The sequence below is a fragment of the Echinops telfairi genome, unplaced genomic scaffold (genome assembly GCF_000313985.2).
Source record: "Echinops telfairi isolate 266 unplaced genomic scaffold, ASM31398v2 ScPeMD7_1;HRSCAF=3_0, whole genome shotgun sequence".
Classification (NCBI taxonomy): domain Eukaryota; kingdom Metazoa; phylum Chordata; class Mammalia; order Afrosoricida; family Tenrecidae; genus Echinops; species Echinops telfairi.
In genome coordinates this window covers 31,352,729-31,367,233 of record NW_022103896.1, presented here as the reverse complement: position 1 = coordinate 31,367,233, position 14,505 = coordinate 31,352,729, and the positions used below count along the sequence as shown (strand labels likewise).

Sequence of the window (14,505 nt, the reverse complement as noted above, 5' to 3'; positions counted from 1 at the left end):
TCTTGCTGTCCCTTTTCCCCTTGGAGCAATGGTGGCTCCTGCTGTTGCTAGCCTCACGGTGGCCTTGCAGTCCTCCTTTGGCATCTTGTCTCTGCCATCACCTAAGCGACCAACGTCCCAGATGAAGCTCTGAGATTCTTAGATGGGTTTGCTTACTTGAATGCACCCTGACTGAATGAGTAATGAGTTATGTTTGAGAGAAGTCTGAAAGTCTCAGCTTCAGATATTTAATAGCACCATCACTCTACAAGGGGGGACTTCAAGAAGTTCATAGAAAATGTCCATGATCTTTTTCTTCCGTTTTTAGAGACGCTTTCAAACTTCCCTTGTGAAGACCAAAGTCCCAGAGACATAGACACAGGCTCTGAAGTAAGCATCGACTCAATGGCAACGAGTCTGGTGTTTGAGTTTAGATATTCAAACAGTACTGAAATCACAAGGTCATGTCTCCCAAGAGGAGTGAGTTTAAACTGAACATTTTAAACTTGGCCTAATCTCTGACATGTCCATTTTTTTCTTGAATGAGGTAAAGAACAAACTTGAAAAGAAACAGCTTAGAAGTAGAAAGCACAGGAGAGGATTACCACAGAAGCCAAAGGAAAATCAAAGTGCTAAAGGGAAGAGAATTATATGGTGTCCCCTATGGTAGACATGGCCAAGAAAATGATCAATAAAATCATACACTTTCCTGCTACTCTGCAAGCACATCCTGGCTGCCTTGCTGGGACCATTAGACCATAGTGGTGACGCAGAAACAAGAGGACAGTGGATGAAGGCACAGATGTGATTTTGAGGTCAAAGCTGTCAGGAAATGTAAGCTTAACTTTTTTAGGATGTTGAGCACTGAGGACCGAGAAAGAGTAGTATATATTGATGGTAAAGACTGAGGATATGAAAGGAGTAGATGTCTGAAGATCTGAAAAAAAGGAATTCAAAGAGTGGAGTAGTACTCACTTTCTAAAAGAAGAGAAAGATAATGAAGCGTTTCAAGATATAGAGTAGCCCTCTGCCACTCATCCAGCAATCCATCACACGGTGACTATGATGTTGGAAGCTGTGCTAGTAGTATTTTTAAAATACCAAGAAAGTCACCCATGGTGAACACAGATTTCATCAGAGCTTGCAGATGCTGACTTGGAAGAAAGACTTGACAACATACTTCCAAAAATTAGGCAATGAACACTTGATGGATCCCAGTGGAATAGTGTCTGCTGTAGCGGAGGATGTGCTCATGGGTTGGAAGGACTGAGCACACTGAAGATAACGAAGATGGCACCAGACCAGGCAGTGTTTTGTACATGCTGTACCTGGGGTTGTCAGGTGTGGTATCTGTCCCAATGGGAATAAACAATACTGCTGTAAAATCAAAAGTATGCCTCAATTTTCTTTCCCTTACCTACTCATAAATCAAAACCAAACTCACTAACATCAAGTGATTGTGACTCTTCATAACCCCATAGGACAAAGTAGAACTGCACCTATGGGTTTCTGAGACAGGACATATTGATGGGAGCAGAATGCCTCCTCTTTCTTCCACAAAGTACCTTTTTTTTGAACAGGTGACCTTGTTGGCAGCCCAACTCTTGACCCACCACACTACCCAGGCTGCTTTGCCTGCACATAGCTCCTCTCGAATGTAGAATGAAGTCAGAGAAGACATCACACAGCCCTTTTAGGCAAGTCATACCCCAGAGACTGGGCATTAACTTTTCTCCAGATGTCTCTAGCCAGGCATGAAAGGCCATTTTAAATGATGGATACCAGTATCTTGAGAAATATATTCATGAAATTACCTTTTCTAAAAATGCCCACTTGCTATACATAACTGACCTCCTCGTAGTCATCCCCTTTACTATTATGATGGGTATGCTGCCTGAAACTATAGAGAAGAAAACTAATTTCATACATTGTTCTTATACACTGTAGGAAGTACAGGAATGGTAGAGTTGTTTGTTGAGAACTTCTAGATTGTCCCCAAACTTTAGAACTTTGGATACTCTAAAACTTACAATTATATGAGGGGCTCCCCCCCCAAAAAAATTGGAAAAAAGCTCCACTGGGTAGTGCTTTTGTAGTACCCATTTTTCCCCATCAGGTGAGCATTGAGAAATTTGCTGTGAGCTAGTGCACCCAGTGGCATCACCTGGGAAGTTTCTCTCTGGTCACAGTAATTTTTTCATCAAATCAGTCTTCCTCAAACTTCCATTTTCAGGATAGCCGATTTTAGAAAACAGTGTTCAGCTGTGAAAATTTTTTTTCCAATGTGGAAAAATGCCACAGAAATTGTTGTGATGTTGAACACAGCTTACAAGGATCATGCTATGGGGAAAACTCCAGTGTATTGAGTGTTTTTCTCATTTCAAAAAGGGTGAAATATTGATTGATGACAAATCGCATTCTGGACGTCCGTCCGTGAACTGCCTGAACAGATGAAAATGTCGACTCAGTGCATTTGGAGTTCATTCCACCAGGTCAGACTGAAAAGTTTGCACAGCATAAAGTGTGCAACAAAAATGGCCTGGTTTGTGGCAGGCATGATGTTTTTGCCACCACGACAATGCACCGGATCACACAGCCATCTCGGTGTGCCAGTTTTTTGCAACACAGTATGACACTCTTGCCCCACTCACCTGACCTTGCTCCTTGTGACTTCTTTTTGTTTCTGCGAATGAAGAGGGACATGAAAGGACAGTGATTTGAAGACATAGAAGTGAAGAAAAAAATGAGGAGGTGCTGTCAGCCATCATATATAAGTTTGAAAAATGTTTCGAAGAACAGAATCGCAGATTTGACAAATGTATTAAGTGAAATGGAGAGTACTTTGAAGGTGATAAGGCTGTTATGTAAAAAATAATAATTACATAGCCTTGGGGTAAAAAATTCCAGTTTTATTAGGGTACCCCCTTATATGTTCAAGTGTCAAGTAGCACACTAAAGGAAATGTATAATTTCATAAATATATTCTCTTTAGTTGATGAGGAGAAATGAGTGCTTTGAAAGAAATGGAATACTCAAGGAAACAGATCATTAACAAGAACAACAGGTAAGTTATGTAGGACTTCATGGCTAAACCTTAACCATTTTCCCTTATTTGCTCCTCATAGTACAAGCCTATGGCATAAATTATATTGTTCAACACCAGACTCTTGTAGATGGAAAGCAAAACCTAAAACTTTGCCTTTTCTTCCCTAAATTTATCTCTAAAGAAAAAACTCACACAAAAAAATAATTTTGAAGTGTCTTTTAATGCACACACACAAAAAGAACATCCCAGAAACAGAACAGGTGTTGACTCAATAAGGATAAAGCCGAATATAAAGCAGCCCCTTCCCCCCTTAGTGATGGGAATATGGTGTAAACAGATGTGGAAGGAGATGAACACTTCAGGATGAAATGTGTACCCCAAAGTTGTATACAACATTCATATATGGCTTATTATCTCATAGCAATTATAGTTTCATAACCATGTATACGACATTTATACTTATTGGTAAGATGCTTCGGATGCAAACGTTGTAAGAGAAATGTCAAAGAGGTAGTTTTTCCGATGCAAGGTGAGAAAAAGAAGCTTTGACCTTGCTCTGATGTTTCCCCCCCCTCAAAATCTGCAACCATTTCCAGGCCATTCTAATTTTCTCATGAATCAGATAGAAGACAACGATTCTTTCCAAAACAAGACATCAGTGCACAATCTTCTGAAGGAAGGGATGGATTCCCCCAAACACCAGGAAGCCTTTGAACTCTCCCTCTCTCTCTCAGTCTTGGAAGAAAACCGATTCTGACTCAATGAAGATGTGTGGCGGTCTGCCAACGGTGGTGGGAATTCAACCAATTTGCTCCTCAAATTCTCTGCACCATTTTGTGGTGTTAACTGCTAACGTGGTACAAGAATATCGATAGAGACCCCATCCTTGCAAATCAGGGACTACTCCAATTTTTTTTTAATGTTAAAAAGAATAAGGAAACGAGAAAAGAATCATCCAGGGGACCAGTGAACTTGCGTGATGAGTACGGTAAGTGATGGTGAGCATTTCTGTCCTATTTCCTAAAGCCATCACATCTTCCACCTAAAGGGGGCTGGGCTTGTGGCTGCCCCGTGCCACGGGCTGCTGCCGTCTTGGTCCAGGGAGACGAAGAGCGGGGAAAATAGGTCTGGAGATATTCGAAATTCTCTGACACAGGTCATTTGATTATATGTACAAACTAGCTTATCCTATTCTTACAATAAGAAAGAAGCCCGCTCCCATCCCATCCCATCCCACCCCACCCCCCAAAAGGGTCAAGGGCAGGCAAAACACTTGTCAGTTAACGAAACTAGAACAGTCATTGGACGATGGTGAGGGCCCACAAGCAACAAAGGGATACAGTATTACCCAGGTAGGCCTTGTGACCCATGGGAAAGCATAAATATACAGTCCAGAAGAGGCCGACTATGTACACGGGAGAGCGGGTGCCTCTCGCCAGCCTGGAAGCAGTTTGAAGGGGCTCTCTGCGGGGATCAGCTCATGGGGGGTGACAAGCAGCAGGCGTCCACGTCCGCTGATCCTTGAAAACGCACAACGTGAGGAATGAAGGTCACGAGAGAAACCACATTCCGTCTGCCGCGCTAGCTGCGTCTTTCACAGAAATATGGACACGGCCGGCCGGCGCCCAGGCTGGTCTGCAGGCAAGCAGTCTCACACCTGTCGCCTTCCCCGGGGAGGCGGCCACGGAATCGCTCAGCAGACACAGAACCGAGGCCCGGGCCGGACGCCTGGCCCCCTGCCTCGGGTCCACCGGCCGGCCTCGCAGTCTCGGGTCCAAGGGACCGATGCAGAAGCCAGACCCCAACCCGGCCAGCGGCGCCTCCGGCACAATGTTTCTGGGGACACGGATTTGGGCGAAGCAGCCTGCGGGCTGCCCTGGCCGGGGGCAGGGGGGAAAGCAGCTTAGTGCGGGGTGGCCAACACGAACCCCCAGGCCCCCCCAGTCCGCCGAGCGTGCTCCGGGGTTACTGGTGAGCTCTGTCCGTCGCCAGGAAGACGCTGTGCTGCTCCTGGGCTCGTTCGATCAGCTTTCGCTTCTTCTTCTTGTTCCGCTTCTCCTTCGCTTTCGGGGTTCTCCGGCCTGCGGGGGTGGGAAGGGAGAGAGGAACCCAGAGATGTCAGAGCGGGCGGGCGCCGAAGGCTGCGAGCACGGGGAGGGGCCAGCACGCCCATCTGGAAAACATCACCTACGGAAAAAGCCGCCTCAAAGAGAAAATTGTTCACATTAATTTTGAAGGAATAATAATAATTTGCTAAATTGGATCTGCTGCCTCAAACAGAGACGGATCTTCCTGTTACTGCGAACTGGCACATGTAAAAACCTCCCAGCGGCCTGAACCGTCTTGCAAATACCATGCTGCCACACGAAAACCATGTGCCCTCCTCCTTTGAACAATTCGCCCCTTTACTAGATGGGTGACATCTCTGGGCCCCTCCGCTTGTTACTGGCGTGAAAGAAAATAAGCAAACCATCGACAGTCAAGGCACCGGAAGTTTCTCGCCCCCCTTCTTGGAACCTGATTCCCTCTGTGTTCTCCGCAAGCCGATACACAAAATAACCTATGTGACTATTTCTTTATTTTCTATGAAAATTCACGAGGACAGCATTCATTACGTGGTTTAAGGCTTCTTTCTTATAAAAACCCTCAGCGCAAATTGTTCTTATTAATTGGGAGCAGAGAAAAGGCGTGCTTGTTCTGCGGAACTGGTAGCCTGAACTTGACCAAATCATCCCACAAAGTTGCCCTGTTTCTCTGCTCCGCTCTCGTGGGAGGAAACCCAGACCCACAGGTAGACAGCTGAGGAGTTTGGGCATGCAATTGTTTGTTTTGCTGCAGCTCATTCTTACCTGCCACTATGCCTGGGGATGATTTACAGTCTCACTTCCTAAGCCCTCCATATTGTTTGCAAGTACGTAACCGGGGACGTCCACAAGGTCATGGAAAAATCCCATCACCTTTTCATGCCATTTTCCTACACATCTTTGGAAGTCTCCAGGTAAGATTTGAAAACCAAAGATCCTATGTCATTTGTTTTAGACCGTTCATCCTCTTAAGGTTCTACAAAGAAAGCAGTCGTAAAACTGTAGCATCCAGAAGGGCTTAAAAGACAGTTGCATTTGAGAGAAGGCAAGTCACCACCTTCAGCATGAACACAAGGAGCAGCCTGGGCGGCATCCAACCCACGGCTGCTCTTCCTTTCCCGCCGGCCGACTTCGGACTTTACCATGCACTTCTCGGAAACATAAGGGACCCTCTCTGGGAGGTGCGGCCACCAGACACAGTAGCCATCAGTACTATCAATAGCTCATTAGTTTCTAATGCATGCCCACCATCCTTCCCACATTGATCAACTCAGGATCACAGACCCTTTTGTCCTAGGAGCCTAGCTGGCCCCAGCGTTTCAATCAGGCCATGTAGCAGGTGATCGATGCAAGCAATAAAATAGACAAGAGAAGGTTAGTCAAAGATCAATGTCTCAGGTAAGTACATTCACAGAAGCCATAAGGTAGTCAAAAGAGAGAGGTGCTCCTCATTTCTACAGAGCCCTGCTGGCCTGGTGGTTAAAACATGCAGTTGCTAACTGTAAGGGCAGTGGCTCGCGCCTGCTGAGTCGAATAAAGAAGTGGTGACCTGTTTCTATGAAGATTACATCCTTGGAAGCCTTCTGGAGCCAGTTATACTCTATCCTACTGGGTCCCAGTGAGTGGGGGGGGACTCCACAATGGGGTCTCATTTCTGCTTTCACTGATCAAGAAAAAGTCTGTTTCACTTGAGAATGGAAAAGTGTCCCTTAGCCCTCATGTCCCTAGCACAGCGGAGGACACAGAGTCCGTATTCCATAAAAGTTTGCTGAGTGAAATCGTTATCATACGCATACACACGCACACAAGACAGAAAAGGAGTAACTTATTTTTAATAAGACATGACATTAAAATAATGAGAACATGATCATGCCCTCATATTAAGTTATAAAGGTCCTTGAAGTGAAGTTCTGTTTTTCATTAAATTCTGGCATTAATGTTATAATGGCATTTTGCCATCTTTAAGCCTAGTTAATCCTACCCAATGAAATCTTAGTCCAAGCCACCATTAATCAAAGCAACTATAAAGTAACAAGTCTTTAGAAACATTGTATCTAGTGATGAGACACGCCTAATAAGGGCAGAGAGTTGAAATGCTTAACAAAATCTACAGTTTTTAAAAATTGCAATTATAAAGTTTTATGAAAAAGTTTTTCTTAGCTCTAAATTAGTTTAAAAATTCTTTGCTGACTGTATATTAGAGATTCACTAGGCTTATATTTAATTTGTTGAAAGTCTGGAGTTTAAAAGCAAATTGAAATTAAGTAAATGGAAAAATAATACTAACATTACTAAATGTTAAAATGTGTTCTACTAAAATGAGAAAATACAGGGTAGGTGTTATTTGAAGAAAGCTTTTCACACGCACGATGTCCATTCTTCATATAAATTATGCTGTTGAAATTTAAATGTATACTACTTCTCACTCAGCAAATCTATTCTAAATGGCTGAAAACACTCATTTTGAGAGAGCAAGTTGGTGTCATTTATCGAACATGTGATTCTGATGTAATTGTCAATATTAAGTGGTCTTTGCGTCTGCTGGTTGACACAACATCGTGTAATAGGCTAGTTACTCAAGACTTTCATGGAACTGGCTGGATTATGGCCAAAAATTCAGCAATACTTCTGAAACCTTACTTACACAAAATACCTTTCCAAATTATAGGGTTATTTCTCTGGCAGTAAGTTATGTGGTATCAGTGCCAACTAGAGATATTTGGGGGGCCTAATTAGACCTTTAAGGCTTTTCCCCAGAAGTGTCTTGGAATGGCATCTCTTTGTTATTGATTGGTTGGTTAGTTGGTTTTGTTTATGATCCATCACAATTCTCATGCAGGAGCTATATCCCAAATACCAGAGCTAAGCTGAGTAGCCAACGTTCAACCATGAACAAGCTTTTATGCACTGCAACCTTTTTGTGTCCATAGTAAGCTGTTTTGACTGTAAGCCACATTCAAAGCAATAACAGAATGGTAAGACTTAAGACATAGAAAAAACCATCGGCATTTTCTTCTCAATATTTTCAAGCTTAATAAGGAATACAATTAAAGCTAGCCATCATACACACACATCCTTGTCCTTATTTGTACATTTAAAAAATATGCATCTATTAGGCATGCCCATTGCCATCAAGTTGAGTGACCCTGCAGAGGATTTCAAAGATGGTCAATCTTGAAAGGATTGGATCATCTCACTTTCTCCTGTGGAGTGACAGGTGGGTTTGAACCACCAACCTTGCAGTTAGCAGCCCTACACCTAAACCACAGTGCCACCAGGGCTCCTCATACTGGGTAAATAAGCATGCAAATGTATGCTTCTACTGAACTTCTTTAGATCTGTGGTTATATGACTGTCAGTTGCCTCTGAGTGGCTTCTGACTCATGGGTGCCCACACGTGCAGAATAGAATTGCTCCATGGGGCTTCCATGGAAACAGACAGACACGCCTTCATCAGGTGCCTCTGGGAGGGTTCCAGCAGGGAACCTTCCAGCTGGTCGTGGAATGCTTAGCCTTTTGTGCCACCCAGGGACTCTTGGTCTTAAGATGAGGTGCGCGGAATGACTTGTAGACTTGCTGACGGTCCCTTGCCCTCAAGCGCATTCATCTGTGCTGGAAGAATTTAAAGGCAGGGCTGGTGCCAGTCACCCAAAAAGAAGTCCAACTCAAAGCTTCAACTTTTTGCTTTGTCGTTCACAGGAGAAGACTGGGAAAATACTCAGAGGTTGCCCAGTAGCAAGAGAAACATATGTTTTGAGTTTGACTCAGAGAGGGTCAACCTCAGACGGGTTCAACTTGAATTACAAGTTCGATAAGTCTTTCTCCTGAGTGCTGTAAGAATACAATTCCCTGGTCAAATACAAAAGCGTGACTCTCTTCAAGATCGGGTAGAAACGGGCCTTCATATTTGGTCCCAGATGCTAAACGGAGGCAAGATGAGAAGTGAACCCGGATGTGGCAGATAGTTTCAAGGACAACAGTGGGGTTTCGTGGAGAAAGTCGTCGTGTGGGAGGACCACCTGGCAGCTAAGTGCCACTGGATCACAGAGATGTCTCTCTGGCTCTACAGTTATAGAATGAAGACGCTGATGTCCTCTCACTAGAAAGTTATAAAATGCCACGTGGAAAGCCGTGTTCCCAGGATGGAAGGAAGATGAGCAAGATGGCATGGGTAAGACAAGAGTCTCATTCAAAGGAAGAAGTCCGCAGGAGACCAACAAAGTCACACTCGAACCAGCATAGTGACACAGACTCACGCACACCTAGAAAGTGTCCAGCAGGGCAACCGACTGTCCCTTCTACAGAGAGAGGAGAATGGTCCCTTGTGGAAACACTTCCAAGGTCCACTGAGGGGCAGTGCTATTAGACTCAGAAATACGGTAGACTATTTTCAGCCCAGATATCAAGCTGGGTTCAAAACTGAAGCTGTGCAAATACTGACTCTGCTGTCAGCCAAAATTCTGATTCTGTTCTTTCCTGTGGTCCCAAATTCAAGGAAGGTCTTCAAAGGTCTATTTCTTTGCTAGCTTAGGTAAGTTGTTGTTGCTATTGCTGCTAGAGGCACCATGATTCTTGTCTAGCTAAGAGTAAGACCTGAAGGCTACCTAGGATTTCAATGATTACGACTGGTTTTAAAAAAGACTTTCTAAGGTTGCATCCAATGCAGTGGGTGGGGGGAGCTGTTATAGTAAAAGAAAGAGTCCCTAAGTCTGTCCCACCACGGTGATCTGTGTCTTGCTACGTGATGCTGGAGGCTATGCCACTGATATCAATTACCAGCAAGGTCACTCCCGGTGCACAGGTCTCAGTGGAGCCTCCAGACTGAGAAAGACTAGAAAGAAAGGCCTAGTGCTCTACTCTAGTATGGTTGTTAGGCGCCATCAGGTTGGTTCCAACTCAGAGTGTCCTTCTGTACGAAAAGGAACGTGCCTGGTCCAGGGCCATGCTCATGTTGTTCCCATTTGTGAGCCTAATGTTGAAGCGACTGTGTCAATCCATTTCACCAAGGGTCTTCTTGTCTTCTCTTGTCAAACATCTACCAAATTTGATGCCCTTCTCCAGGGATTGGGTCCCTTCGGATGACGTGTCCAAAGTGAGATGAAGTCTCGCCACCCTTACTTGTAAGACACATGCTGGCTGTAGTTTTTCCAACACCGATTCTTTGCATCCACGGTCTATCAATTGTCTTTGCCAACACCATCATTCAAAGGCATCAACAAAAGATGGAGCCACCAAGCACCTTGTAGATCACAGTGGAGCACTGCCTAATGTTTGCGCCTGGGATACATCCCCAGGAGAGCGGTCATGGCTAGGGACAGTCGTTGGGTGAGGGACACCCTCTGGGAGATACACTGACACAAAGTGGGAACAAAGGACCCCAACATGCTGGGAAGTGTGAGGATGGGACAGGACCGGCAACCTTTCCTGCTGTTGTCTCTGAGATCTCCAGCCACTGGTGCCAACCAGATGGTAGCTAGCAAGGACCGCAGGAACGTGGGTCAAGAACTGGCAAAACCACCTTAAGAAAGTAAGCCCATGGCGGGTGTGATTCATTGTTATTAACTTTGCCGTGGCCACGCCTGAAACCAAGACCAATGTTCACCAAACGTAAGGTAACTGTGATACTTTAAGCAGTCCTGGTGCCAGAGAGGTCCACATGTTCAAGACCATAAGGTCCACAGTTCAAGACCACCAGTCGCTCCACAAGGAAAGGCAGGGCTTTCGATTCCCATAAAGTTTACAGTCTCAGAAACTCAATGGGCTAGTTCCAACCTGTGTTCCAGGGTCGCTGTGAGTAGTCAGTGACGTGACAGCAGTGAGTTTGATTTTTTTGAGTTTGTGATGCTTTGACTTGAAGCCTAGGCGTAATAGAGAGATCAGTCGTTCTCCAAAACAGTAAAAAAATGGGGGAGGGGGGGAGGTAACGCCACAACTTTGTAACCAACAATGTGACAGGTTTTTCTGAGGACACTTTGAAGGCTTGACTGAAAGGTTGCCTCCATCTCCCGTGTCATGAGAACAGAGGGGACAAGATAACGAGGAGCTACTTCTTGTTCTCAGATTGGACACTTGAGTTTGACCAAGAATAAGTAGCAACAAATTCATTTATTTAGCAGGGATTCATGAGTCTCTGGAGAGATGCTGGCTGATCCCTAAAATATTTTCAAAGCTCACATAAATATAGAAAAAACGATTCAAATACAATGACGGAAGTAGAAATAGCTCACAAGCATGTTTGAATAAGTAAATCTCAGCTACCTGTAAAACTGCCAAACAGAATGTGAAATCACTACAATGGTCCTTACATGCGAAACCCCACAAAAGCTGGTGAGAATGTGGTGAGGGGGGCATCAGGCTGTGTCATGAGAAGGTGGCATCGGTGCCGCCTTCCTGAAAAGCCACTGGCCAGGAGGACAAAAGCACTTTACAACAGGCAGAACTGTAACTTTGATCTAGAAATCCACCCCAGGAATGTAATCTACGCCTGGACACAGATTTACCACAGAGAAGTTTGCTATAATACTGTGGGGAGGAGGCGGGGACTTAACTCAATAACCTACTATACGATTTTGTAACCGCTTTGTTTTACGATTACTGATGCAAGAAACTGTGCTCTCAACTGCAAGCTGACAAATGTCATGTTTTAAGGCCACGGCAATTCACTTCATTCCCAGGAGTACCTGTCCCGCCTGTCCTTACAGCTGACCATAGAGCGGTGGAGTAAGACAACACCTGGAACATTTGTTCCATGCTGATGAAAGGTTTGTTCTATGGTGATGAGCCAAATCTTCAGCGGAGTGATCCAAGTTATAAAAGATGAAGAATGACGGACTTACAACACTGCAGGCATTCAGCATGGTGGCTAGGTCATAAAGGTTACTTTTAAGCAGAAATGAATGCTAGAGTAGGCATATTGTGATGAGCACAATGACTATGATGAACACGACTAGGATCTACAACAGTAGATTCTAACGAGCCTTAGATTTTTTAAAAACCATACACGTAATAGCCCAGAATACTTAGGGGTAGTTATTTAGTTACATGTATTAGAGAGTTAAGAGCCAGAGTACGCTAGAAAGAGCAAAACAGGTATGGGAAAGTGCCACGGGAGCATTTTGTTAGCGGCCCGTCTGGCTTTTTAGTGCTGGGAGCACAGGGATTATTCACTGGGCTAACCTTGCTAGCCACAAAGCCGGCAGTTCGAAACCACCATCCCCTCTGAGGGAGAGACATCTGGCTTTCTACTGTCGCAGAGACTCCCAGGCACGGTCCTTGGGTCTCATAGGGGTGCCATGGCTGGCACCCACTCAGTGACAGCGATTCTTCTCCTTCTCACTGGAAACCTTTCACAAGTGGAGCTGTTTAAGCCAAGCTCTTTTAGAAAGAACTGGCAGCATCTCTTCTTTCAGTGGTTACTTGATGGCTGGGATCAAGTTCTCTTGGAGGGAAAAAAAAAATCCAGCAAGAAATCAACAGATGGGTTAAGTGTTGAAAGATAAAAACAAGCCACCTACTGAGGACAGCAGACTCGGCACCTTGAATTTCAAATAATAACAAGTAGTCCCCGAGTCAGTTCATCTTTATAAACCAGAACATTCGGCCTTAAAAAAATCTGTACCCGCTGGAGGAAATTGATCTGTGGCTATTCTTCTTATGAGGCTTTTAGTAGAGATTAACAACTGTTCCACCACCTCTCAGCCCCAGCAAAAAGATACCGACAATGGACATCCCTCCACATCTAAACATAGAATCATTCCCAATAGCATACATTCAGGATATTGGTTACCAGCCCAGGTTTGTGTGGGTCTGTGAAAACGAACAAGTCAATTTGACGAAGGAGAAGTCAGCTGTGTGCTGCCCTTCTGAAGGCTGTCTTGTTTTACTGTCCGAAGAATGGTGTGGGATAACAACCTGGCTTTAAGACGTCTCAATTTTTCTTACACTAAGATATTCTATTAGGTATGAGGTCTGTTACCTATTTGCTTGACAGGAAGTCCAGTTTGGTTTTCAAACCTTGGTTCACCTTCAAAATGATGGAAATTGTAGAAAATCTCATCCTGGTAACCGAAACCTTTAAGAATTAATTAAATCACTGCTAAGATCCCAAACACATGGCATTTCAACATTTTCTTATTTTGCAGCTTTGAAGAAAATCATTGTCCTTCACGTGTATAACATGGCTTTTTGAGGAGCAATAAGATACTCCCAGCTCCTGCCAACTCCCTGAAACTACAGAAAAATCATGGGAATGAGCTTTGGGTTTGTTTCATATACTTTGGAGCACGCCAGCAGATTTGTTTAACTTCAGCTCGTGGGCTCCTAGTTAATAAGCACTTCAAGCAAGAGCAATGGAAAAGGCAATGAAATAATGGGACTTTACGGAGTTTAACATGGTGTTGTTACTAAGTGCCATGCGTCTGTCCTAACTCCTCGTGACCCTACACAACAGAGCAGACCACCACCCAGTCTGGTGCCGTCCTCACACATGCCACTGTGTGGGAGTCATGGTGACAACCACGTGTCAGCCCATCGGGTCAAAGGTATTCCTCTGTCTCGTTGCCCCTCCACGTGACCAAGCGCAGTTCCCTTGTCCAGAGACTGGTCTCTCTTGATAACATGTCCAAAGGACGTGAAAGGACATCTCGCCATCCTTGCAACGAGGGAGCATTCTGGCTGTACTTCTTCCAAGATAGTTTGCTTTGCTCTTTTGGCACTTCGTGGCACTTGCAAGATTCTCCAGCAGCACCCTAACTCAGTATTCAGGGTCCAACTTTCGCATGCACATGACCCAAATGAAAATACCATGGCTTAGGGTCAAGTGCATTTTAATCCTCAAAGTAAGGCTGCTGGAACGAAACAAGGAAAGCCAGTTCATAAATACCTGACATTCCTTTTCTAAACATCTAGGTTCACTTGAAGGACAAAGAGTCTCATCCACATAAGAGCATGGTCCCAGTGGTGGTGGTGGTGTATGGGGTTGTGGAGTCAACCCCATAGTGACTCCCAGTGACCCCATAGGACAGAGCAGAACTTAGGATTTCCTCGGTTACAGTCTTAACAGCAGCAGACTCCAGGTCTCTTCTCTCACGGGGCTGCAGGTGGGTTCCAACTGCTGACCTTCTGTTAGCGTCTACCAGGGTTCCACGGTAAAATGAATGAATGGCCAAGTTCATTGGCAATGTAAAAATACATAGCATGACCACAAGGGGGCGATAACTCACTTTTAATGAACAAGACGGGTTTTTTTTAGGCTTTAAGTTTAAAGTATTCAATTCCTTTTAGCCCAATGAGGGACTTCTGTTCGTTCTCTCTCTTTCACCCTCTTTCTTTCCTGCCAAAAGTAAATCCTGGAGTACACAAAAGAGTAAGAACACCCAAGTGCAGCCTAAGGAAAAA

At 44.6% G+C, this 14,505-nt stretch overlaps 1 protein-coding gene across 2 annotated transcripts in view; it reads right to left on the bottom strand.

Annotated features, from left to right (window-relative positions):
* Positions 1–4,766: 4,766 nt before the first annotated feature.
* Positions 4,767–14,505, bottom strand: part of RSPO2 (R-spondin 2) — a 166,549-nt gene continuing 156,810 nt past the window's right edge. For both annotated transcript variants that reach the window (XM_004697433.2, XM_045287528.1), the window contains one exon: positions 4,767–5,106. In XM_004697433.2, coding sequence (XP_004697490.1) covers positions 4,991–5,106 — 116 coding nt within the window. In that variant the 3' untranslated portion in view covers positions 4,767–4,990. The remainder of the gene's footprint in view (positions 5,107–14,505) is intronic.